At 37.9% G+C, this 26,489-nt stretch overlaps 1 protein-coding gene across 5 annotated transcripts in view; it reads right to left on the reverse strand.

Annotated features, from left to right (window-relative positions):
* Nucleotides 1–3,874: 3,874 nt before the first annotated feature.
* Nucleotides 3,875–26,489, reverse strand: part of SPIRE1 (spire type actin nucleation factor 1) — a 246,510-nt gene continuing 223,895 nt past the window's right edge. For 3 of the 5 annotated variants that reach the window (XM_074340400.1, XM_074340396.1, XM_074340397.1), the window contains exons 11-17: nt 25,830–25,972; nt 23,368–23,541; nt 19,223–19,360; nt 17,987–18,057; nt 17,332–17,359; nt 17,100–17,236; nt 3,875–7,325 (exon numbers count right to left, since the gene is read on the reverse strand). In XM_074340400.1, coding sequence (XP_074196501.1) covers nt 7,067–7,325; nt 17,100–17,236; nt 17,332–17,359; nt 17,987–18,057; nt 19,223–19,360; nt 23,368–23,541; nt 25,830–25,972 — 950 coding nt within the window. In that variant the 3' untranslated portion in view covers nt 3,875–7,066. The remainder of the gene's footprint in view (nt 7,326–17,099; nt 17,237–17,331; nt 17,360–17,986; nt 18,058–19,222; nt 19,361–23,367; nt 23,542–25,829; nt 25,973–26,489) is intronic. The other 2 variants (XM_074340398.1, XM_074340399.1) reach the window with 1 other exon arrangement.

The raw sequence follows: 26,489 nt of genomic DNA on the forward strand, positions 1-26,489 counted from the left end.
CTTTACAGCAAATAGTAAAATTGAATTCGCCTCCCAAACTTTCAAATAAATGCAGCATATTTTCCTTTTTTTTTTTTTTTTTTTTGTGATCATGTAATACGAGGCCTGACAATTATGTTCTTGAACTCATTCTAGAAAAAGTGCTACATACCTCACTGCTGAATATCACTATGGTCACTTTCTTAGTACTCCCCTTGGGAAGCTATGCACTGATGCCAGCACCTAGCCCACCCTTCAAAGCCATTTTGGAACTCTTTTTCTGGAATGGCCATCAGAGCTGTCGTTGCATTACACTTGATGTCCTGAATGTCATCAAAATGTCTTCCTTTCAATGTTTCCTTTATCTTCAGGTAAAGAAAGAAGTCATTGGGGGCCAGATCAGGTGAGTAGGGAGAGTATTCCAAAACAGTTATTTGTTTGCTGGCTAAAAACTCCCTCACAGACAGTGCCATGTGAGCTGGTGCAATGTCATGATGGAAGAGCCATGAATTGTTGGTGAAAAGTTCAGGTTGTCTAACTTTTTCACGCAACCTTTTCAGCACTTCCAAATAGTGAACTTGCTTAACTGTTTGTCCAGTTGGTACAAATTCATAATGAATAACCCCTCTGATATCAAAAAAGATTAACATCGTTTTGACTCTTAATTTGGACTGATGGAACTTTTTGTCATGGAGAATTGGTTGACTTCAATTGTACACTTTGACACTTTGTTTCAGGGTCATATTGATACACATGTTTCATCATCAGTGATAACATGGCCCAAAACATCATCTTGCCTCTCCAAAAGGTCTTGGCAAACTTCGACTTTCCTTTGCTTTTGTTCATCGGTGAGCTCCTTTGGGACAATTTTTGCACGGACATTTCTCATGCCAAGATTTTCCTGTTTCTCTATCAATATTTTCTTTGTCTGCTATGCTTCTCGGTCAGCTGACGATTTTGACACACAATTTGACGCATTTTTGCAATGTTTTCATCAGTTACTGGACACCCTGACTTCTCTTCATCACTGACGTGTTCTCTCCCCTCAGAAAAATGTTTAATCCTTTTACACACTGCTGTTTTCTTCATGGCATTGTCCCCATAAACTTGGACTAACATGCCCTTGATTTCACTTCCACTGTTACCAAGTTTAACAAGAAATTTAATGTTTATTCGTTGCTCTAATTCAAGCTCAGACATTCTCATGACAGCACACAAAATCATGTAACAACAATAATGAATGCCACTCAGCAAGACATTGCCACACGTCGACCCGAACACAGCTGTGAGACACTGATATACCAAGGTTATGAAACCTTACTGAGCTGTTTGTACAGTGCTGCCAATGTAAGTGCACGGTGGCACGTTCGCGAACTTAATTGTCAGAACTCATATACATAGTCAGGTTTATCATCAAGACAGAGGAATAGTGTTTAGAAATAAGAGTGACCTTAGAGACCACCTTGTCCAATATACTTGCTTTAAAATTGAAGAAACTGAAATCCAGAAATGTTAAGGAACTTGCACAATGTCAGCTAGCCATTTTGCATAGTTTAGTCGGAACCATTTCAGACACATGAAACCAGGTATAGTGGTGAAAAGAATCTGCCTCACTAAGTACAGACTAGTTTATTTCAGTTATCAGGATGAAAGCTCATGGGTCCTAAAAAGCCCTTTTTGCTAGTGAATACCATTTTGGAACAGAGAGAGGTCCAGTTCTTACTATGAAGGACATGTGTCTACCATTGGCTACACCTGGAGGAAATTTTAGGCTGTCATAGGAGTCAGTTGGAGGTGGCAGGTTCAGCCAGTTACACCTACAGTGCTTAGTCCAAGCTTCTATTCTGTGGATCTGACTTCTGAAATGACCTTGAGATTATGGCAGGATGACCCAAGGGGCTTTTTACTTCATTATGTTCCCTTCCTTGGTGGGCAAGCTGAAATCTTCTTAGGCTTCTTTTCTCTTTGAGATACCTAAGATCAAAGTTTCTTCCCCTTAAAAGAAGTTATTCTATGTTTTTGTTTATACATTTAGATTCTATACTGCAGTAGCTACACTATTTAGAAGATTTACCTGTGCACAGTCTTGCTGTTCCTTCTTTCTCTTTCTCCCATGTGCTTTCCTACGGTGCTAATACTGTATTTGCTTAGGAACTTGATATTCAGGTTAGCACTACAGAAATCCTCAGTTCCTCTTTGGCATTTTCACTCTCCTAAACACTGTTGCTCCTGGGAGGAGTTGGGATGTGACATTCTCTGCTGTGTCACCCTAGGGAAAGGACCAGGGGGGAGGTAGGCCAGGAAATGACAGACGATTCCTGTAGTCAAAAAGAAACACCAAAGCAAAGAACATATATAGGTGCAAACTTCAAGTGAGCAAGCTTGCTCAAGGCTGTCCCTCCTTGCTAGCCAAACCCAAGGGTTTCCCCTCTTCTTCAGTTCATAGAGGATCAGATTCATTAGAGCAGCTTGCAAGAGCATTACTGGTAAATAACTGACAGTGTCTGGTCTTCTGGGCAGCAAAAGAAATCTGAACACTGAGTTGTGTTGAACAAGGCATAGGTTCAAACATCAAGATGACTCTTCAGCCCTTAAGCCCCAGGGACATAAAGCAACTTCTTGATGCCCCATTTTTCAAAGCCCACTTTTCAAGAGCTGTGTCCTGTAAGTTCCAAAGCCCTTTTATTTCCACTGCTTCAGTAATACTGTTGTGGATCAGATTTTGCCACCAGCCATTTTACGTCAGCAACATGCACAAACAGAGCTGCAGAATTTTTTTTTTTTTGCACAGTAAGATACATTCTAAATATACAAATTCTACATCATATACATTTTAATGAAGTGAGCCAGAATAAGAGTGTAAATTCAGGCTGCGAGGTAATTGCACTCAAACATTTAATTTGTGTAGGCAGAGTTTTATATTAAGTTGGTTCTTAGCTATTAAGCATTTTTGGAAGATATTTCTAGTGATGGGCCTTTGGCTTACATGAGGTAAGAAGGAGCATATCCTTTATGAGCTTTATAATGAATACCTATGTGTGTGTGTATGGTGTGTGTGTACCTGCACATTGTGCAGAGATAACAAACTGGCGTCTCTAAACACATCATATGGGCAATCAAGCCCTTTCTTAAGAGCTGTCTTTATGAAATTCTAGACAATGATGATTTACAACTACATATCTTTTCCTCCACTGGGGCTGGAGAGGAAAAAGAAAGATCTAGTTAAATAAAGGTTACAAAAGCTGTTCCCTTTATAATATACGAAGTTTCTGTATCTCTGGAATCCAAGGAGGCATGAGGCACGGTCTCTGACTTAGACTGAGAAAGTCAGTGCACATTTGGATGATGAGCTGGACACATACAAAAACGCCTTGTTATACACATCTCACAGAGAAAGTGCAGGGGAAGGAGATCCTAAAATATGTCTGACAAATAAGGTAGTCGCTTATGTATATAAATATCAAACTCAGTATCATGTAGTATTTAAGATACGTAAACAGGAAGGTTTAACCTTCCTATTTTTTTCTTAAGCAATTTAAGTGCAATAACAAGATCATGGGACAATTTAGGAATATGTATCTCTTGAGGAATTCTATTTAGAAAACACATATAAACACTCTATTATCTTTCTATATGTAATTTGTCTCTGTATATTCAACTTCTTATATAATAAAATGTACTATTTAATTTCCTGTTAAGGTAAAAAAGGAGTCACGACTGCTTGATAACACAGCAGTTATCATAGTGGCTCCATTTTTGTTTATTCTTTCATTGTGGTCCTAGTTAGATTTTATTTCTCAAACTGATCATAAGCTGCTGATGATAAAGTTCATAAGTTTCTGACAGTTAATTACCAAAAGATCACTATTTTACAACAAGAACTCAACACAGAAGGTATGATGGAATGCCATTTATTTTTCCCTAGATAAATTTTAAAATAAAAGATTTTGATGGAAAACGTGTGGTACTGTCATATCATCCTGAATGCCGGCAACACCTTGACTTTTATACATGCAGGAAGCTAGGTCAAAGTCCAGTCAGCATATACATTTCTCCATGACCCGTCAACAGTTTTACGTGTACAAAATTTTCTATTTTGCTTTAGCAAATAGTAACATAATTTAAAACTTTCATATCTCCTATGTGACACCTAAAATCCAGTCCTATATTTATTAATACAGTTAGAAAAATAAAAGCCTTAAAAAATTCATGGTTTGAGTTCATGGTGCTAATTACATAATCTATTCAACTGTAAGGTCATTTTAAAAACTCCTACATAACAATCTTCTGGTTTAATTTGAAAGACTTAAGATTGGAACTCTAGTAAGACTGTTAAGTCAATGTACATATTAATTATTTAATTTTTACTTGCCTTGGGAGAGTTAATTTCCACTGTCCACTGAATGAATGCTTTCAAATATTAATAAATATATTACAGTATTTACAAGCATTCTTATTACATTGATAGAAAGTTAAGCCGTGGGGAAGGAAATAAAGATCTCCCAACAGGGTGAGTTCATGTGGTCTGGGACCAAAGGAAAGGGTGGGTGCTTGAGCCTGGAGGGAGTTAGCGGGGAGGGGATTCGCGTAGGAAGGACCGCTCAGGCGTGCACAGGAGCCCTAAGACACATCAGGCTCCAACTGAGACCTGCTAGCCAACAACATTTTTGTTGTTGGATCAGATGTAAATGCCAAATAGCTGGAAACCGGGACAGAAAGCAACACTGTGAAAGTATGTTCTTTTAGTAGTAAGACGAGGAAGATAAGCCTAAGGTCAGACTAGACTGAGGATTGTAAGATCACACTCCATAAGCTACTAGTGAACTACCCTCTGGAAATTACCTAATTTAATTGAGGTGTTGGGTAATGTCATGGATAATAAAGGCTTAAATGCAAGAAATTGTTTTGGCAACAAATAGTGATACTAATTTGATTTCTATCATTTTAATTTAACTGTGTCATGTGCCCTTCTGGTACACTACTTTCTGCAAATTGTCTCATGCCATCCACATGACCCCTTCAATGCACTTGGCAAACCTCGTTAATGCTGTTGGAGAATTTACATTTAATGCTCTGCTGAGAGGTGATCATAATGCCCAAATCAGACTACAAGAAGAAGTGAAGTCCAAGATTGAGATGTGCTAGCTACTTGCCTTGTGAATGTGGATGAAATTCTCATCTTGGGGGGTTAGTTTCTTATGTTTTAAAAACAACAGTGAAATAATCATTATTTTTAAAGGCACGCTATCCTAGGTCATCTCAATACATATATACAAGTACCATTCCCTCTTCCTTGCACCCTTTCTGGTAGTCATTTAGAGGCTTAAGCCTGGGCCTTCAAAGGGTGTGGCTCCCACCAAACCATCTGGGGTACAGAGTTCAAATAGTCTCTTGGAAAAGTTTTATAAATGACATTCACCCAATATAATGTTTAAAGCTCTTAAACAAGAGTCTTTAAAATAATTTAAACATTTGCATAATCAACAAGGGTTCTCTGGTGGCCCAATATTACATGCAGATACAGACAGCTGTTAACATGCATTATTTTGGTCAATTGGTAAAGTTTATTTTGTAAGTAGAAGTAATTTTAAGCCATTTACTAAACTGTAAATTTCAATCCATTAAAAACTACTACCAGAGCAGTTCTGAGGTATTACCGTTAATTTAGTATAGAAATGTTACTATCTTTTGATATGGTATGAAATGTGACTGCCATGCCTTTTATTAAATGGTGTTGTTGTAGTGTTGACTATAGATATATCCTATAGCTTTTAGGAAATTATTGTGCATGTGTGTTAGCTGATTTTCCAAACATTAATGGCAATTTGACTGGTTGGTCATTTATAAGCATACCAAAATAATAAAGTACAGGCCATGATATAGGCCAAACCAGCTGACAAATTTCAGGTTATACAATGCTACTCTCCAACCTACCTTCTGAAAACCCATCCTATTCATTCAAATTGTTTACAAGGAAAAAATTGTGCAAAAAGCATCCAAAAAGCCTATTAGCAGATTATTTATCTTATAATCTTAAAAGAACTAGACAAGGTTTTTTCTTTTAAAATTCATTATAAAAATAAATAAATTTCAGTTTGAGACCTTAGGTACCAAATTGTGGCTTGATTTAGTTATGATGGCTAGACTATAAAGTTATGAAAAACGTAGTTGAAAATATATGAGCTCCAGCTCATTCTCCATAGTGAGGCCAATAGCTGGCACTTTGTTGTCACAACTTTTTTCATAGTTAACTGAAATACATTCAACCTCTTGAGAAATATTTAGCCTTCCTTTGTCCAGAAACTCCCACAAAACTTTAATTCTTAGACCTCTATTATAAAATTACAAGTAACCATAATACATGCAAGATAGGGAATGAAAACCTGTCACGGGCTCAGGAGACACTGATCCACTGCACCAGGGCAAACACAGCAGCTCACAGGAAATGGTCACCCACCCACCTGGGTATACAGCTTATTCAGATGTTTTGCACTAAAATGCAGGCATAAAGTCCCGCCTGTAGTCTTTATCTTAAAGCAACAATAATTTAAAATCAGTTTGACAGTATGAGCAAATCCTTCCAGGTTTTGTGCTATGGGACCAGAAGTGGCCTGGCCCCGCCTCAGGTACCTGGTGTGCGGCAGGGCTCTGGGTCACTATGTACATTAGTGGGAACACTGTCCGCTGGAAGTGCCAATATGACTTACTGCTTAGAACTGTGCTAACATTGACACCTTTGTTAGGCTGGTTTCTCATGTGAGAAGCCTTTTGCCTTAGTCAGAAAATTATTTGAGGAACAGTAAGGAACTGAATTAAGGAAAACATTTCGGGCCTCCAAATCCACACACACAAGCAAGTTTCCAACTATTGTCCTCTCAGTGCAAATGAGCAATTGGTTGACCTGTCACGTATCATCAAATGATATAACACAGCATTCAGTCCGTGGAACAATGTGATGCAGCAAAACCCTGATCTAATGCAAATCAAGCCTATGAACTACAACCATGGCAAGGAGACAGTCCAGGTCAGTGTTCTCCTGAGAGCAAATGCAGACTCTGAACACAAAAGTAACTGAAAGGCACAAGGCTCAGATTTCATTGATAGTCCTCTCTGAAGGGCAGTATTCCGAGGGGCCTGGTGAGGACATATAGAAAGACTGTGTTTTTCTTTTTAACCGGGCTCTTTTGTTGGCCAACACCAGGCTACGCCGGCTTGAACTGATGATTTCCAAAATAAACTTTTTGCAGTCTACACACACCTCCATAGTACTCCAGTCCTCCATTAACTCTTTGGGAAATTGTAGTTCTTCATCTGATTTGTCCACAGACTTAGATTTTGAGGAGAACCTGGAAAAAAACAAAACACTTAAAATATCCAGTATTGTTACTTATAGTTCACTACAATACTAAAAAATATGTGCAGAAAAAGTAAATTTGTTGCCAAAACATTATGGAATGGTGAGTGATTTAGTCATGTTGTGTTCTTCCAAAGAAGAATTTCTAATTGGAGACAAGGTTTAAAATATTTTTTAAAAAAGAAACCAGTAGAGAATTGATGCCTGCTGAAGGCTGGAGCCTGTTCCTGGAGGACCCCCACATTAGGAATGGCGGCTGTGAGGCGGATTTCTTGAGTTCTCTTCCAGATCTTACCACAATTGGAACATCTGTAACCCATCAAAGGACTCTCTGCTCATCACACAGAACAGGTAAGAGACTCCATACAAGGATTACTTGAAGGTGGGCAAATTGGGCGAGCAGGGGAAGAGGGAAGGGAGCAGAGTAGAGACGCAGCCGCATCCACAGCTGTGGAGAAACGGCTGGCATCCACGGCTGCAGAGACACAGGGGATCCCAGGACGGAACAGAGAACACAAAAGCCAGGAGATGGGCTCTTCCCCGGTGTCCCACAGCTGATCTCTCCCACTGAGAAGGCAGCATATCCAGCATTTGAGGCAGTAACCTCAGTTGAGACCTCCAGCTGGGCCCTAGGTCAGACAAAGGACACAAACTACATACCTGGGACCCTCCCCCCACTCTTCCAATCCTACCCCCGCCCTTCCAGAGATTTAAACTGGCCCCTGAACTGAGGAGTACTGTCAGATTACAGAGGAGCCTTAGTGCTCAGGCTCTGGGAAGACTGGCGGGCAGCTCTGACCCAGGGAAGAGGCTGCGAAGAGTGTGATTTTTGCTGGGCTAGGAGAGAAGAGACTCCTCCACCCCCAACCACCATCTTTTCTGGCCTGCGGGCAGAGTGTGACACAGCTGGGCTGGGAGAGAGAAGACCCCTCCATCCCCAGCCCCCACCCTTTCTGGCCTGCCTAGGGCGGGACAATTACAACTGCGGAGACACTCCCAGGGATCAGCAGCAGAGACACTCCCAGGGATCAGCAGTAGGCGGCAGACACAGCTCTGGGCTTTCGGCTGCTCAGAAATCTCCCCCCCCGCCCCACCCCCCCACCCCCCCCCACACACGGAAGAAGTGCCCTAAGACTCAGGAGAACTGGACACAGGGCTGGTGGTAGGGATCAGCAGCAGAGACACTCCCAGGGATCAGCAGTAGGCGGCAGACACAGCTCTGGGCTTTCGGCTGCTCAGAAATCTCCCCCCCCCGCCCCCCCTCCCACACACACACACGGAAGAAGTGCCCTAAGACTCAGGAGAACTGGACACAGGGCTGGTGGTGCTACTCTCAGTGCGCATATGTGCAGGCAAGAGCAGAAACTGCTCTGACTTTGTAGAAATTACCATCCAGATCCCTTAGCCCCACTCATCTAAATCTGCAGTCCCAACGTCACTCTGGGCACCAGGAGGTCGGCTCTGCCTGCACAATATACAGAGGACTCTTTGGTACAGCAGAGGACAAGCTGGAGATTACTTGGTGGGCTTAAGCCAAGACTGGCACTGCTTTTATTGTTTTCTTCTGTTTTTACATCTTTGACATCTTTGCCTGTGTTGAGTGTGGGTTATCGGTTGTTTTTACATGTGAATGTATTTGGTTTTTTCTTTGTTATTGTTGTGCTTGGTGATTTGCTTTGTTCTGAAATTGCCCTACACCAGGGCTCAGCTTAAGAGGCACAAGATTCAACACACCCAGAGGCCAACTCCAGACCAAACCAGAGTACTACCGCATTTGACCTACAAGTGACACACCCAGAGGGAATTCCCTACAGACACAAGAGCCCATAGAGGCCAAACCTCATTTAAGTGGTCAACCCTCACGCAGCAGAACATCCTGCTGTGGGCAGAGCCAAGTCTCACAACTAGTCAGCCTAGGAGTCAATCCCACCTACTGACAAGCTAAACGCAATTAAAGATCAACTTTAACAGGACAATATACACAACACAAGAGTCACCTTTGGAGCACATGCACAGGAGAAGAAGGAAGTGGTGCAAGTCAAATATAAAGGACACATACTACATAAGATAACCCAGCAAAAACTAAGAACCCCAGGGCACCTACCTAATACACTGAAGCAAACACAGAGAGTCAGCCAGAATGGGGAAACAGAGAAACATGTCCCAAATAAAAGAACAGAAGAAACCTACAGAATTGGAACCAAATGAAATAGAGGTAACCAACCTATCAGAGTCAGAGTTCAGAACACTGATGATAAGAATGTTTAAGGAGCTTAGTGATGACATAAAGAAGGATAGAGAAATCATAATGAACAACCAGTTAGAACTAAAGAATAAAATAACTGAAATAAAGAACACACTTGAAGGAATTACCAGCAGGTTAGATGAAGCAGAGGATCGAATCAGCGACTTAGAAGACAAGTTAGCACAGATCACCCAAATGGAACAACAAAAAGAAAAAAGAATAAAACACAATGAAAATGGTTTAAGAGACCTGTGGGATAACATCAAGCACAACATGTGCATCCTAGAAATACCAGAAGGTGAAGAGAGGAAGCAAGGGTTCGAGAACATATTTGAAGTAATAATGTCCGAAAACTTCCCTAACCTGGTGAAGGAAACCGACATACAAACCCAGGAAGTGCAGAGAGTTCCAACCAGGATAAACCAAAACAGGTCCACACCAAGACACATTATAGTTAAACTGGCAAAGGTTAAAGAAAAAGAGAGAATCCTAAAAGCAGCAACAGAAAGACAGAGGGTTACATAGAAAGGAACTCCTGTAAGACTATCAAATGACTTTTCTACAGAAACATTGCAGGCCAGGAGGGAATGACAGGAGATACTCAAAGTGATGGAAAACAAAGGCCTACAACCTAGATTGCTTTATCCAGCAAGGCTATCACTTAAAATTGAAGGAGAGATAAAGAGCTTCCCAGAAAAGAATAAGCTAAAGGAATTTATTACCACCAAGACAGCATTGCAGGATATGTTAAAAGGACTCCTGTAAACAGAAGAAAGATAAAAACAGTCTAACTAACAACAACCAGTTGTTGTTAGAAACAAACAGTGTAACTAACAACAACCAGAAACAAAACTGTTTTGTTATTTAACAAAATGGTAATAACTATGTACCTATCAATAATCACTTTAAGTGTAAATGGATTAAATGCTCCAATCAAAAGACATACGGCGGCTGAGTGGATAAGAAAGCAAGACCCTTGTATATGCTCTACAGAAGAGACTCACCTCAGATCAAAAGAGACACACAGAGGCTGAAAGTGAAGGATTGGTCTAAGATATTTCATGCAAATGCAAATGAGAAAAAAGCTAGAGTTGCAATACTTATATCTAACAAAATAGACTTTAAAATGAAGAATACATTAAAAGACAAAGATGGGCACTATATAATAAAGGGATCGATCCGACTAGAGGACATAACCCTAGTAAACATCTATGCACCCAACATAGGAGCACCTAAATATATAAAACAGATATTGACTGACATAAAGACAGAGATCAACAGTAATACTATCATAGTAGGGGACTTCAACACACCTCTGATAACAAGGGACAGGTCTTCCAGACAGAAAATCAATATGGAAACAATGGCCTTAAATGACACATTGGACCACTTGGATTTAATCGATACTTTCAGAGCATTTCACCCCAAAGCTGCAGAATACATGTTCTTCTCAGGCGCACATGGAACATTTTCCAAGATAGACCACATGTTAGGCCACAAAACAAGTCTTGATAAATTTAAGAAAATTGAAATCATACCAATTGTCTTCTCTGACCACAGTGCTATGAAATTAGAAATCAACTACAGGAGAAAAACTGGAAGACACACCAATTCATGGAGGCTGAATAACATGTAACTAAACAATGAATGGGTCCACCATGAGATCAAGGAAGAAATCAAAAGATATCTCGAGACAAAAACGAAAACATTACGACCCAAAATCTATGGGATGCAGGGAAAGCAGTCCTAAGAGGGAAATTCATAGCATTGCAGGCCTACCTAAAGAAACAAGAAAAATCACTAATGAACAGTTTATCTTCACACTTAAGGGATCTGGAAAAAGAACAGCAAAATAAGCCCAAAGGGAGTACAAGGAAGGAGATAATAAAATCAGAGCAGAAATAAATGAAATAGAAACCAGAAAAACAGTACAAACGATCAATGAATCCAAGAGTTGGTTTTTAGAGAAGAGAAACAAAATCAACGAACCTTTAGCGAGACTCATTAAAAAAAAGAGAGGACCCAAATTAATAAAATCAGAAATGAAAGAGGAGAAGTGACAACAGATACTACAGGAATACAAAAACAATTTAAGAAATTATTATGAGCAACCATATGCCAACAAATTTGACAATCTGGAAGAAATGGACAATTTTCTAGAAGCATACAACATTCCAAGGCTAACTCAAGAAGAAACGGAAAACCTGAATAGACTGATTATCACCAGGGAAATTGAATCAATAATCAACAATCTCCCAACAAACAAAAGCCCTGGATCAGATGGCTTTAAAAGTCAATTTTACAAAACATTAAAAAAAAATTATCACCTATTCTCCTCAAGCTCTTCCAAAAAATCCAGAAGGAGGGTAGGCTCCCAAACACTTTTTATGAGTGTACCCTGATCCAAAAATCAGACAAAGACACTACAAAAAAAGAAAACTGATATCAGGCTGATATCTCTAATGAACATAGATGCAAAAATCCTCAACAAAATATTAGTGAACAGAATTCAGCAATACATTAAAAAGATCATACACCATGATCAAGTGGGATTCATCCCTGATATGCAAGGGTGGTTCAACATCCACAAATCAATTAATGTGATACATCATATTAGCAAAATGAAAAGTAAAAATCATATGATCATATCAATAGATGCAGCAAAAGCATTTGACAAAATCCAGCAGCCATTTATGATAAAAACCCTTAAGAAAGTGGGAATAGAGAGATCATATCTCAACATAATAAAGGCCATATATGATAAACCCACAGCTAACATCACACTCAATGAGGAAAAGCTAAAACCATTTCCCTTAAGGTCAGGAACAAGGCAAGTTTGCCCACTTTCTCTACTTCTATTCAACATAGTGCTGGAAGTTCTAGCCATAGCAATCAGACAAGAAAAAGAAATAAAAGGCATCCAAATTGGTAAGGAGAAAGTAAAGTTGTCATTATATGCAGATGACATGATACTATATATAGAGAGAACCCTAAAGACTCCACCATGAAACTATTAGAGATGACAAATGAATTTAGTAAAGTAGCAGGATACAAAATTAATATTCCGAAATCAGTTGCATTCGTCTATACCAATAATAAAACATCAGAAGGAGAAATTAAGAAAACAATCCCATTTACAATTGCTTCCAAGACTATAAAATACCTGGGAATAAATTTAACCAAAGAAGTAAAAGATCTGTACTAAGAAAATTATAAGACACTGAAGAAAGAAATGAAAGAAGATACAAATAGATGGAAACACATACCATGTTCATGGATAGGAAGAATTAACATAGTTAAAATGTCCATAGTGCCGAAGGCAATATACAGATTCAACGTAATTCCAATCAAACTACCAATGACGTTTTTCACAGAAATAGAACATATAATCCTAAAATTTATATGGAACCATAAAAGACCCCGGACAGCCTCGGCAATCTTTAGAAATAAGAATAAAGTGGGAGGTATAATGATACCTGACATCAAATTATACTACAAGGCTACAGTAATCAAAACAGCGTGGTACTGGCATAAAACAGGCACATAGATCAATGGAACAGAATAGAGAGCCCAGAAATAAATCCATGCCTATATGGTCATTTAATCTACGACAATGGAAGAAAGAATTTATGGTAGGGTAAAGACAGTCTATTCAATAAATGGTGCTGGGAAACATGGACAGACACATGCAAAAAAATGAAGCTGGACGACCTCCTTACACCGTATACAAAAATAAATTCAAAATGGCTTAAAGACTTAAATGTAAGATCTGAAACCAGAAAATTCCTAGAAGAAAATATAGGAAGAAACTTTACAGACATTACCAGAGTAATATTTTTACTCATATATCCCCTCAGGCAAGGGAAGTAAGAGAAAAAAATAAACATGTGGGATTACATCAAACTAAAAAGTTTTTCACAGCAAAGGAAACTATCAATAAAACCAAAAGGGATCCTACTGAATGGGAGAAGGTATTTGCCAATGATATATCCGATAAGGGGTTAATATCCAAAATTTATTAAAAACTCACTCAACTCAACTCCAAAAAAACAAACAACCGAATTAAAAAATGGGCAGAGGACATGAAGAGACATTTTTCTAATAAGGACCTACAGATGGCAAATAGACATATGAAAAAATGCTCAATCTCACTAACCATCAGAGAAATGCAAATAAAAACCATAATGAGATACTACCTCACCCCTGTCAAAATTGCTATCTTCAATAAATCAACAAACAACAAGTGCTGGTGAGGATGTGGAGAAAAGGGAACCCTTGTGCACTGTCGGTGGGATTGCAGATTGGTTCAGCCACTATGGAAAACAGTACAGAGGTATCTCAAAAATCTGAAAATGGAAATACCTTATGATCCAGCAATTCCACTCCTAGGTATCTATCTGGAGAAATCCAAAACTCTAATTCAAAAAAATTAATGCACCCCTATGTTTACTGCAGCACTATACACAATAGCCAAGACATGGAAACAACCAAAATGCCCACCGGTAGATGACTGGATTAAGAAACTGTGGTACATTTATACAATGGAGTATTTCACAGCCATATAGAAGACAGAAATCTTACCATTTGCAACAACATGGATGGACCTAGAGAACATTATGTTAAGTGAAATAAGTCAGACAGAGAAAGAGAAATACCATATGATCTCACTTATATGCGGAATCTAAAGAAAAGAATAAGTGAATGAACTAATCAGAAACAGTTTTGGAGCCATAGAGGAAAAACTGAGGGTTGCTAGAGGAATGGGGGGGTGGGGATAAGGGGGAAGGTGAGGGGTTTAGAAAATAGTCGATAACCACAAGATGGCCACGGGGTTTTGAAAATTAATTCGGGGAACGTAATCAATAACGTAAAGATTTTGTAGGGTATCCGATGGACACGTGTCCCATTTGGGAGACCACCTCAGAGATGATGTAGATGCCTGATCTCTGCACTGTACACCTGAAGCTGAACAATAATGAATGCCAACTATAATTTTATATAAATATATATATATATATATATATATATATATATATATATATATATATATATGTATGTATATGTATATTTATATATTTGTATGTATATTGTTACAGGAAGCGGAGTACAGCATTAGGAATAGAGACAGTGGAAATGTAATGGCTCAGTGCGATGTCAGAGGGATAGTGGATGGGGGAGGGGGGTTCACACAGTGTGTGGGATATAAATGATAAACGTCTAAGTTTTGCTTTGTCTTGTGCACCTGAAACTAATAAAATTAAAAAAAATATGTAATACGTAAAAAAACAAAGATAACCTCAAAAAAAAATTTATGCACCCCTATGTTTACTGCAGCACTATACACAATAGCCAAGACATGGAAACAACCAAAATGCCCACCGGTAGATGACTGGATTAAGAAACTGTGGTGAATTTATACAATGGAGTATTTCACAGCCATAAAGAAGACAGAAATCTTACCATTTGCAACAACATGGATGGACCTAGAGAACATTATGTTAAGTGAAATAAGTCAGACAGAGAAAGAGAAATACCATATGATCTCACTTATATGTGGAATCTAAAGAAAAGAATAAATGAATGGACTAATCAGAAACAGTCTCAGAGACACAGAGGGAAAACTGAGGGTTGCTAGATGGGAGGGGGGAGGAGATAAGGGGGAAGGAGAGGAGATTAGAAAGCACAGTCAGTAACCACAAGATTGCCATGGGGTTGCAAAAGTTAATTTGGGGAATGTAATCAATAATGTTGTAAAGATTTTATAGGGTATCCAATGGACACTTGTCTCATTAGGAAGACCACCTTAGGGAAGATGTAGATGCCTGATCACTGCACTGTACACCTTAAACTGAAGCTGAACAATAATAAATGTCAACTACAAGTTTATATATATATATATATATATATATATATATATATATATATATACACACACACACATGTATGCATATATATACATATATATGTGTGTGTATATATATATATATATGTATATAGTTACAAGAAACTAATTTAAAAAAAAAGAAACCAGTAAACATGTTTTATTAAGAAATAATATTGAAAACCCTTAGTATCCCTTCTAGAAGTTTTGGAAAATAGGATATTCAGAGTCACCTGATTACTCTGTGTGTGTGTGTGTGTGTGTGTGTGTGTGTGTGTGTGTGTAGTTATATATACAGTTATATATATACACTACTATATATATTTTACAGTATACATATTACTACATACACACACACACACACACACACACACACACATATAAAATGAACTTTAACAAGAAAGATGAAATAAAGTCATGTTGCTAATATCCTATTGATGGTTCAGAAGGGACTTCAAGCTCTTTCTCCAGTGACCCCATGTCATGGTTAATGAACATTAGTTAACCATGGTAGGTCAGACTGTTGGAAACTGAAGTAAATTTTTCTTAATCCTATGACACACACAGCCTGAAAAATTATCTTTGGATCAGCTTTCTTATAATTTTTGTTATTTATCAATTATGCCTCTCCTTTCCCAACAACTTTCTATACTTTGGTGACTAATTATTTGGATCCAGAGAGATGGATTTAACTAGACCAACATCATAATAAATGTTTTGGCTAATTTTTTGAAATTACTAGGAATCACCTACTCATTTACTACTTTAACAAAACCAAACAAGAATGTAGGTTCAGATAAGTGCAGAAAAGAACAACAGATTGTTATTTGCACTGTCTTGAGCCCATGGATGACAGTCCATGAACAGAGATTGTCACAGAGCAGTAGTGTCTCAGAGCAGAGAGTTGAAAGCACAAAGACAACAGTCTTGGGCACAAGTGACTTGCTGGGCTCACAGTTTCCTTGTCTGTCTACTGCCATCTAGCATTTGGCACCAACGACAGTGTCTGTCCCCCACCCCTCCGGTGGGTGGCTGGTGCATCAAATCTTAACTGTCTCAGGCCCTGCTAGTGTGTGACCAGAGCTGGTCTGACCTCCTTCCATCTTTCTTGAGGATCAACACTACCCTCACTCTGCATTATATGCAAAGGTATTGATATTCAGGCAACTTTTTTCCTTTTAAATTGCCAGCTCTTCGCATAAAGCTTCATTTCTGTCTTTACAATAGGAAAGTAAGCCAAAGTTATTGCAGACTATTGTAAACATACGAATAGGATTAAACAGATTTTTTTCCAATACTAAAGAAGAAAAGAATTGTGCACGTTATCAACTCCATTGAAAACAAGGGCAGATTTAAAGATGACTTTTAAAAGACACACAAAAGTAATTACTTCTAAAGGAGAAATAAAAATAAATTATGAGATTAAAGTATCCTTCAAGTAGCTAACCACTATTCCTTGATACAAGTTACCTTTCAGGAGTTTTGGAGATTTGTGTGCAAGTCAAAACTATGTTAATATCAACCAACCAATCCACCCACCCAAACCCCTCAGGCCAAAACTCTACCATGTTACCACAGTCCTCAAAAGGAACATTATTATTTTACAAAGGATGCTCTGAAGATCCAGGCCCCTTGCTCACCTAGCAATGCTCCGAAGTGGCCGATGGTGGCTAGTGGAGGGTTTTTCTGGCCTCATACAACTTTCCCCTCTTTGCGAAGCAGAAGGTCCCAATGAAAAGATAGGAAGAGTAGAGTATGGCTTGGAGGGCAGCCGCATCTATTACCCCAAACAAAACTGAGAATGAGCAGTACTGTTAAAGAGACAGTCTATTAAAATTAATGTAATTTATAATTTCACCAAGCTTAGCTTACCTTTTTGCAACACTGTGAGCACACTGGCCTGTATACAAAATCAGAAATATTACTCGACATGATACCATAGATACAACTGGAAAATTAGAGTAGCCAAAGGCTGCATGGTTGTGAATTTCTACAATACATTACAAAAACTCTCTGGTTCTTTTATGAGAAATATTAGGTTGGGGCAAAAGTAATTGTGGTTTAAAAGGTTAAAAATCATTGAAAAAACTGCAATTACTTTTGCACCAACCTAATAACAAATTGATACAAACTGTGGATTGCCAAAAAGACAATCAATCTGTAATACTTAACCCTTACACTGTTTCTTATAAAAGGATCAACTTACATCTACTTGGAATTTTCTTATTTGTCTATCTAGGGGTCATATTACAATCACATCTATTCTTTTCTGTTCAAATGTGACATATTATTATTAGAATTATCTTGGTTATGTAAAAGAAATACATGCAGAGAAACATTTTCCAGGTTTGACAGCAAATAATTATTTGATCCACTCTTTAGAAGAAATCAGTATTCCTAACCCATAAGCATGGCACAATGTAATAAAAGATTATTTCTAATATTGTTCCTGTGTAGAAAACTGATGAAACAATGAAGTTAACTGGTGTTTCTTTGACTACTGTCATCAATTATAAAAAAATCTTACCTCTTACAGAACTGACAGGTGTAAGACCAGGTGAAGAAGGAAAATCTCCTGGTTCGGCAACAAAAGCAAAGCTAAAAAATACAAATATAAAAGAGAAAAAAAAGCATCGCCAACAGTTAATTTCCTAATTTATATGGTTGAATACACTTTATATTTATACATTGGGGAAGTAGATGTAATAAGAGAATGCAGAAACCTGGTTTTTATGTTTGGCTCTGTGATATTTATAATTTGGCTCTCTATATAATTATAATTCTACTTTTAAAACTAATAAAAGGCCATAGCTCTCAAGAATCTCACTATCATGGAAGCAATCTAAAGAATGTTCTGAAAGTCTCCTCTGTTTCTCAGACATATTTCCTTTCCAGATCCTTTAAAAGTAGAGGTCTGACAATTAAGTTTTTGAACTCATCTTAGAAAAAGTGCTACATACCTCATTGCTGAATATCAATCACTACAGACACCTTTGAAGTACTCCCCTTGGGAAGCTATGCACCAACGCCAGTGCCTAGTCTAACCTTCAAAGCAATTTTGGAATTCATTTTCTGGAATGCCCATCAGAGCTGTTGTCGTATTACACTTGATGTCCTGAATGTCATCAAAATGTCTTCAATATTTCCTTTATCTTTGGGTAAAGAAAGAAGTCAGTGGGGGCCAGATGAGGTGAGTAGGGAGAGTGTTCCAATACAGTGACTTGTTTACTGGCTAAAAACTCCCTCACAGACAGTGCTGTGTGATCTGGTGCATTGTCATGATGCAAGAGCCATGAATTGTTGGTGAAAAGTTCAGGCTGTCTAACTTTTTCACGCAGCCTTTTCAGCACTTTCAAATAGTGAACTTGGTTGACTGTTTGTCCAGTTGGTACAAATTCATAATGAATAATCCCTCTGATAGCAAAAAAAGTTAGCAACACCGTTGCAACAAGTTCTCGAACTTAATTTTTGGACCTCAGTATAATGACTAAATGCAGCCAGACATGGTTTTATGAAGACATACCATTATTTATTATTGTTATTTTAAACCTTCTACAGTTTTGATTTCTAAGGGAGAAACAAAAATACTCCCTTTGTGAACAAGGCAGAACAGGAACTGTTTACTGGAGAATAAGCCTCTTACTTCCTAAAATCCCCTAGAAGTCCTGCACCATCTGGCCAGCAGACATCTCCCTCAGGAGACTATGCTTGTGATTGACCATTCTGCTAACCCTGCTGATCAATCAACTTTAAACAGCTCTACCTTTCCTTTTTTCAGGGCAGTGTAGACATCTTTATATTGTTGGTATTTTTCCAGCTCTGCCTTCACCAGGACCTGGCGAATATGCATCACCTCCTCCACAGTCAGCGCTAGGCATTCCACTGGGTAGCAGAATTCCTCCTGAAATTCAAAATTCCACATGAATAAGAAATTCCCACCCCCACCCCTTTTCTGGCATTGCAAAATTTCCCTTCAGATCAGACACTGGGTTAGTAGCTTCAGAGAAGAAAAGAGGTTTTCCAATGAACATTGGAACAGAACTGGCTCACTCTGGGGACCACAGTTTCTAATTAAACTAAGACAATGTAAGGCAGAAAACTGGGGACCATGTGAAACACTTCAGCCTACTGAAGTTTCCAATAAATGAAAGTTCCTCACATTTGTTTAGATATTTCTCAAGTATCTCTTATCCATTAAGTTGAGCTACGTATCTATGCACCGAAATTTTGAAAAAAGTGTTCTAAACCAAATTTATGTCAGTTGTCACCTATGATTACACAGACATTACTTAGTGTTGTATTGTAGATTATATGCTAATAGATAAATAGCAAATCAACAACATTGGTACTGTTTTTAAAACTGCTTTGTGGTACCCAGAATAGCCAAAAGAAGGAGGTTAGTAATTTACATGGAGAAGCATTGTTTAGTGGTAAGTTACATCAGCACACCTTGAAAAACCCTAATGGTAGGAGTGGAGCTGGAACATGTAACTACTGGTCAGTTTACAGCCACAAAGCAATTTCCACAGGCTGCCACACAGTTCTCCAGATTTGTTATTACTTTCAAAGAACTGCTGAATGCATAGTCAGCACTGGAAAAGATGTGGACAAAAATCAGCATTTCACAATAAATATTTATGTTGGCAGTGTTATGCTAATGGTTTCCCTAAAAACAGCTGAGGAAGATGTTGATGTAACTGATCCCACTGAATAAAGAGCCTCACACCCATCTGCTCCCCATCGGGCCCTGCTCTTGATTGGTGGATCTAATAGAAAGACAGAACAGTCTTGTGCATTCGCACCCTGCCAGGCTTCACAAGGGCCATTGTGGTGTAGTGACACTGAAACTCAATGTTCTCAGTACAAACACATTATAATTCACTCCCACACACACATACACACAATAGCATTTCTCACAGGCATTCTGGAATCAAACAAGCCAAATGAGAAACCACATGACTATGAATGCAGTCCATTTATGCAGTTTTAACATTCAGTTCTGTCTTTCAATCAGAGAAAAACAAAAACAAATTTAGGTTGCAAACTTGACAAACATTAGCATTTACTAAAAAAAGTAGTTTGAAGAATTACTGATTCTTACTAACAATCAATACAAAATTGTCTCTGTTCATGGTAACTTAAGGAAAGTTAAATTTGTTTAAAAATGTTTTGGAAAAAACCCTGCAATTGAAATTTTAAGATGAAGAGCTTAGTATTTGGAGGGTGGGAGGATAGTTTGTTCAGAAACTTTGTATCATTTGCTATAAGATGTCTAAAATACTTTTTGAAAAATCACCATCACAGAATTTTCTCTTTCGATGGGGAAAGCCTTCAACGGTAATAGGATTAAATTGACATGTTCAGTATCAACTCTGTTTTGCTCCACACTGAGAAGAGTGTAGTGTCATGTCAAATGAAACAAGGCACTGCCTCTGTGAAGGTCAGGCCATTAAAACTTCACACTAGATAAGTATTTTTGGCTGCACACATCTGAATGACAGCTTTTCTCAACTTTGAGCATATTTCATAAGAACTTTTCCTATGGTAATTTTCATGCATCAGTGATGAGCATGACTGTGGTACATTTTCTGATAGCTAACTATGTGACAAAATTGCTGACTTGGAACAAAGTAATGTATGAATATAACAAATAACCAGATAATCACTACTGAGATTTGTTGCTGTGCGTGCTAGGAAGATGGCAAATAGTGCGAACTGAATTAACTTTATACCTTGGAGGCCTGGGCTAGTAGATATTTCCAGTAGATGGCATCCTTTTTATTTGCAGGGTACACTAGCACACTTGTACTGATATATGGTAGTGTGTACTTCCCTTTCCTCAATCTTAAGTCATACAAGGGCTTAGTCAAGCATACTTTCAACTTACTACTTTGAACCATATGCAAATTCAGTACTTCATCGTACATCATAAGAAATTGTGCAAACAAAATTTTTTTGTTTGTGTTCTTGTTCTTTTTTTAAATTTCAAGCAGATTACCCTTTAGTAAAATAATTTCCATCAGGACAAATGCTAATGTTTTAATTCTGGTGCTTTCCCAAGGACAACAAAACTTTAATGCAACATGAAAGAAAATAATAAAGTTACTAGAATAGTCTTCATTTTTTTTAATTGAAAAAAATATTAAGTCAACATCCCAAAAGCCAAATCAAACCTTAACCAGATCTTGCTGAGATACCACTGCTCCAAAACGTAAAGAGCACTCAAGGTTTTCACCATGAGCAACAGCCCCTTTCTCCATGGTGACACTGGGCTCAGTCACGCCTACAGCAAGCACTAAGCTCATTTTCATGGTGAGACGTGGACTATAAGGACTAGATCAGCACAACTCTAATTTTCTTGCTTCTCTGTATTTCAATGTGACTCTCAAATTTAGGAAAGAGAAACTAAATCTTGAAGTGTTTTAATAATGATTAATATGCTATAGGAACAGATGTGTCTTTCAAACTTACTTTTGTGTATGTCACTAAAATTAGGGAGATTTTGTTGAAGATTCTGGTTATATTTACCATTCAAAAGGGATCTGAGTTAGGCAGCACAGAAACTAGACACCATAATGTAAAATCTGGTTACTAAGCCACGGAGAAATGGAAATAGTCATATTTTATATAGTGTTCTTGATTAGCAAAAATTTCATAAATAAGTAGCAGATATTTGAAAGTTATTGTTTTTTGAGTTTTTAAACTAAAGGAAGGCAAATTCAAATAAAACTAGCAACTAATAAGTAAGTTTAATTACTCTTTTCTTTTTCCAAGTTCAACTTCAAAACTCAAAGGGAATTCTTTGCCTAAAGTAATATGTCAATTTTGCATACAGATATCTCTGTTTGGGGAGGACTGATAATAAAAATAAAAGTGTTGATAGATCTTCAGCAATAGCAGTAGGAGTGACAGGAGTTAAAATGCCATCCCTGCACTTGACCTTGTACTACCCAAATGGCCAGATCTAAAAATGGAAAAAGGAAGAGATTTATCCTGTATCTTATGACAAATAAACAGAGAAACGGATTTGTTTTTTCTCATTTACATTCAGAGTCTCTTTTCTAAACCAAGATGGATAATAAAGAATAACAGAAACCAGACCCTGTATGAGGTGGAACAGGCAAAGTTGCTGCCAACACTGGTCAGCATGCACATTACGCTGGGGACAGGGAAGCTGTACTATGTTCCCAGGGCTTTTTATTTCACTGGGGTTTGGAAATTATTATACTTCCTTTAAAAAATATATTCTGTATGAAAACCTTAAAAACAATAATGAACTGCAGAATTATTTAAAATAATCATGTCAATAAAAAGAAACTTAAAATATCTCCCTATAAAGAAGTGAGTTGTCATAAAAATCATATAACAGCCTAACCATCACAAAGCAGCTTTATGAAAGTTGCTAGGAAAAAGAAAGATTCTCTGAGCCCAGGGGAGATACATGCTATGGGTACACAGCCTCTTGAAGCTCACAGCAGGGTGTACGGGACACAGGCAATGACACAACTGTGGAAGGTGAAGTCCCTGGTGGCGACTTAGCCTGGCAGGTCGCAAACGCTCTTCTGATGGCAGCAAGGCCCTGGGAGGAAAGCACCCCACAGGCTCTCAGAGTGCCCCTGTACGTGGAGAAGGAGGTGGTATTCCTCCTGCTGTAAAATTAGGTCATTCAAAAAGACAAACACTCACAGGTCCTTATAATCTGATGCTGCATTTTGAGTTTGTTGTCCTTTCAAAGTTATTTTTTTCTCAACTGAGATCATAGTGTGATCTATGCATCCTACAAAAGATTGGAATCAATGATCAGAAGCAAAGTGCCCATCTAAGCTGTTAATTCTTGCAGAGTGCAGGAGTATCACTGTCAAAGAGATAGAGTAAAATAATTCCCAGAACCAGCAGAAAGAGGCCAACCTTTGAGGATTTCCACCTGCTGGTAAAAGCTCTCTCACATAGATAATACATAGCCCCTGCTACCCCAAACATGGCTGCTTCAAAAGGATGAGAGCTGAGCAGAGAAGCTGTTTGTATGGTAGAAAAAAGTGGTCGGAAAGGCGTCCTTGGCCATACACTGGTTATCCTAGGAACCTGAACAATAGATAAGGGAAAAAGAAAAGGCAGGGGGAAAAGAAAAGGAGAAAATAATGCTGAACATAAGTGACCTAAGGTAGTGATTACAGAGCATGAAAGAAAAACAAAACGAAAACACCACAAAGTATGTTAATGGTAGATGCCGTATGTGTGTCCACACCAACATCTGCATCCATACGTATAAATCGGTAATCCATCCATGAAGCCATTCCTAGGGAATCTCAGAGTCCACACAGAAAAGACTTGAATATAAGATTTTCTAACTTAGTTTTCCAGTGAACACTCGGTCTCATTAATTGGACTCCCTGGCATGCTTGCTGTGCCTGAGAGCCTGGGAATGAAAATGGAGCAGGCGCTTGCTCCCTCTGGTGAAGGTACTTAAAGACAAGTAGCCTTTCACTTAGATGGGCATCACCCTCAATCATTTGACAAAATGATGAAAAAATTTACATTTTTAAACACCCTAAGAAAAGGGAGGGAGATAAAATAAAAATAAGTGATTAACAACAAAGACATTTCCGCCATCTTCAGTTGAGGGATTATAAATACAAAATGATTCCTTGTTTCAAAAATATAGCTAAAATTTTAAATTAATTATCATACTTTAAAAAAGAATACTTACCAAGCTAGAGAGTACTACCACAGAGAAGTGTGATTTTATGGATTTCCCAAGATAAGCTACTAGCAAGAAAAGTCATTACTTGACCTAGAAGTTACTTTGTCTCAGCTGGTGCCCAAGGCACTTGGAGGGAGCATGCCTGTGTGTGGAACCTGAGCACCATTCAAGATTGTCCAGAGGTACTCTCCCACCGACACCCTTCTCCGTGACTGCAGATTGGTTTTACTTTGCTCTCTTTTCCACCAAAAAAACAACTCACAGCCTGGCCAACCACACACTAAGAGTTCCCCTTTGCCAGGAAATATACTTCATGGGCCCTTGATGTGCACTGATAGTCTTTCATGACAAAACTTCTATAACTACCTGAAACTCCTTTGCAGTTGATCTGATAGTTGACTGATAATTTTAAAATTTAAGTCTAACCTCAACAATGATGTCACATGATCACAAGGCCAGGTAATACCTAAATGAAACACTGGCTTCTAGGAAAAGCTATGTGAAGAATCTCCTAATAATTGAACTTGTGAAAAAAATCACAAAGGAGTTCCCTCTTACATATTTTTAAGTTGTGACAATAATTGTATATTCTGCTAAAGCAAATAACTTAGTCACATTAACAAAAGTCTTCAGATTTTAAAGTTTGAACCTGTCTGGTTAGAGTTCTCTTTTTCTGTTGCTAAACCACTGACGAGGCTATAATTCATCACATATCAGTATTTCAGTGATTATTTAGGAGTTAAGAGAAATCCTGTCAGGAATTGCCATAAAATCATTAATTCTTTCATCATATTGTTTGGGAATAGAGATGAATGATCAAATTTCAACACTGTGAACTCTGTTCAAACTTAGTATCTTCACAATAACCAAACTATCTCCCTCTACTTTGACAGAGGGACATCTGTTATTGCTTCATTTGAACCCGACAATTCATCACAGCCTAAAAATATGGATTAAGCATATTCCAGTGTTTTTTATTCATGAGCATCTAAAAAAACATGAGATCTTAGGTTTCCAGTAGAACTATTGATCGAAGCCTTGCATCTTGCCTGCAAATATTTCTGAAGTCAAGAGGGACTACAAAAGAATCTTTGCAGATCTCCTTTGGCTGGTGGATCTATTCTTCCTGGCAGAGCCTTGTGTCCTATGTCCCACAGAGAAATGAGTAGCTACTACACGAACCCGAAAGTCTCTGGAAAACAGCAAAAACTGTCAACCAGTCCAAGCAGCAGTTTCAGCTCCAATATTACAAAACATACATGGAAACAATGAATAATGATTTTTAATGGATCAAAATTCTCCCCAGCATTTCTGCCTTAATAAAATAGTCTACTGTAGCTAGACTTTGCTAAGTTTTTTTATTAGTTTTATCAATTTTTAGGTGGATTAACAACTTTTGAAAGGAAAAAAGCATTTCTTTAGTAATCTATACTTTCAACCATTAAGTCTTCTGGGAAAAAAAGGTACTTTAAATGAACAAAGAATGGTCAAATTTCATTTAGGTTGCTGTCAGGGTTGCTTTTCTTTAGCTATGAAAAACAAATAATGTTATTTAAAGTTAATTCTAAGCTTTGGAAGTTTTTTTTTCCTAATTATTATCTCAAGGAAGCTAGTGATTCTAGTCTTCTAACTGATCCTTAAGTTACTATGCAGTTTTTCTGTTACTTACAAGAGATCGGGAGCTCTGCTTGGATGGTGGCAGAAACTGTCTCACATTAGTAGGCGTTTCTTTTTCAATGGAATGTCGTCTCTGGGGTGGCTGCCGTCTCTCTGGCTGGGGTGTTGATGATATAGGCAAGAATTTTGGAGGCGCTATAGAAATGGATTAACCAAAGTAAAATGAACTTTCTTGTTGACGAATTTGCTACAGAAATTGCAAGGAAGAAGTGAAAAAATACAGTTTCTAATATGCATTCAAATTCATACATAAAACACAATGGAAGTATAGTTTCAAATTTGTACATACAAATGCCCTCATGTAATTTTCCACAGAATTTTGTAATTAAAGAGTTTCAGGCATTACTTTAAATAACATGTAAAAATATGTATTCTGTATATCTAAAAAGACTCCCAAATCATACCAAAATTCTTAAGAGTTCCCTCCTTTTACATTTTCCTTTTTAAAGATAAAAATATGAAAACTCTTCCTTCTTGATGTTTGTCAAGACCTTCTGCTCTTGGTTTTTAAATCAAGATGTATTTGAATTTCAAAAAATAAATTCCAGCTTTGATGTTAATATTGTACCACTACTAAAGAGAATATTTTAGTGTCTGAATGGTTCTGGATTCACATTTTGAAAACATAAGGAGAACGTGAGAAATAAATTAT

This window comes from Rhinolophus sinicus, linkage group LG09 (genome assembly GCF_036562045.2).
Source record: "Rhinolophus sinicus isolate RSC01 linkage group LG09, ASM3656204v1, whole genome shotgun sequence".
Lineage (NCBI taxonomy): Eukaryota > Metazoa > Chordata > Mammalia > Chiroptera > Rhinolophidae > Rhinolophus > Rhinolophus sinicus.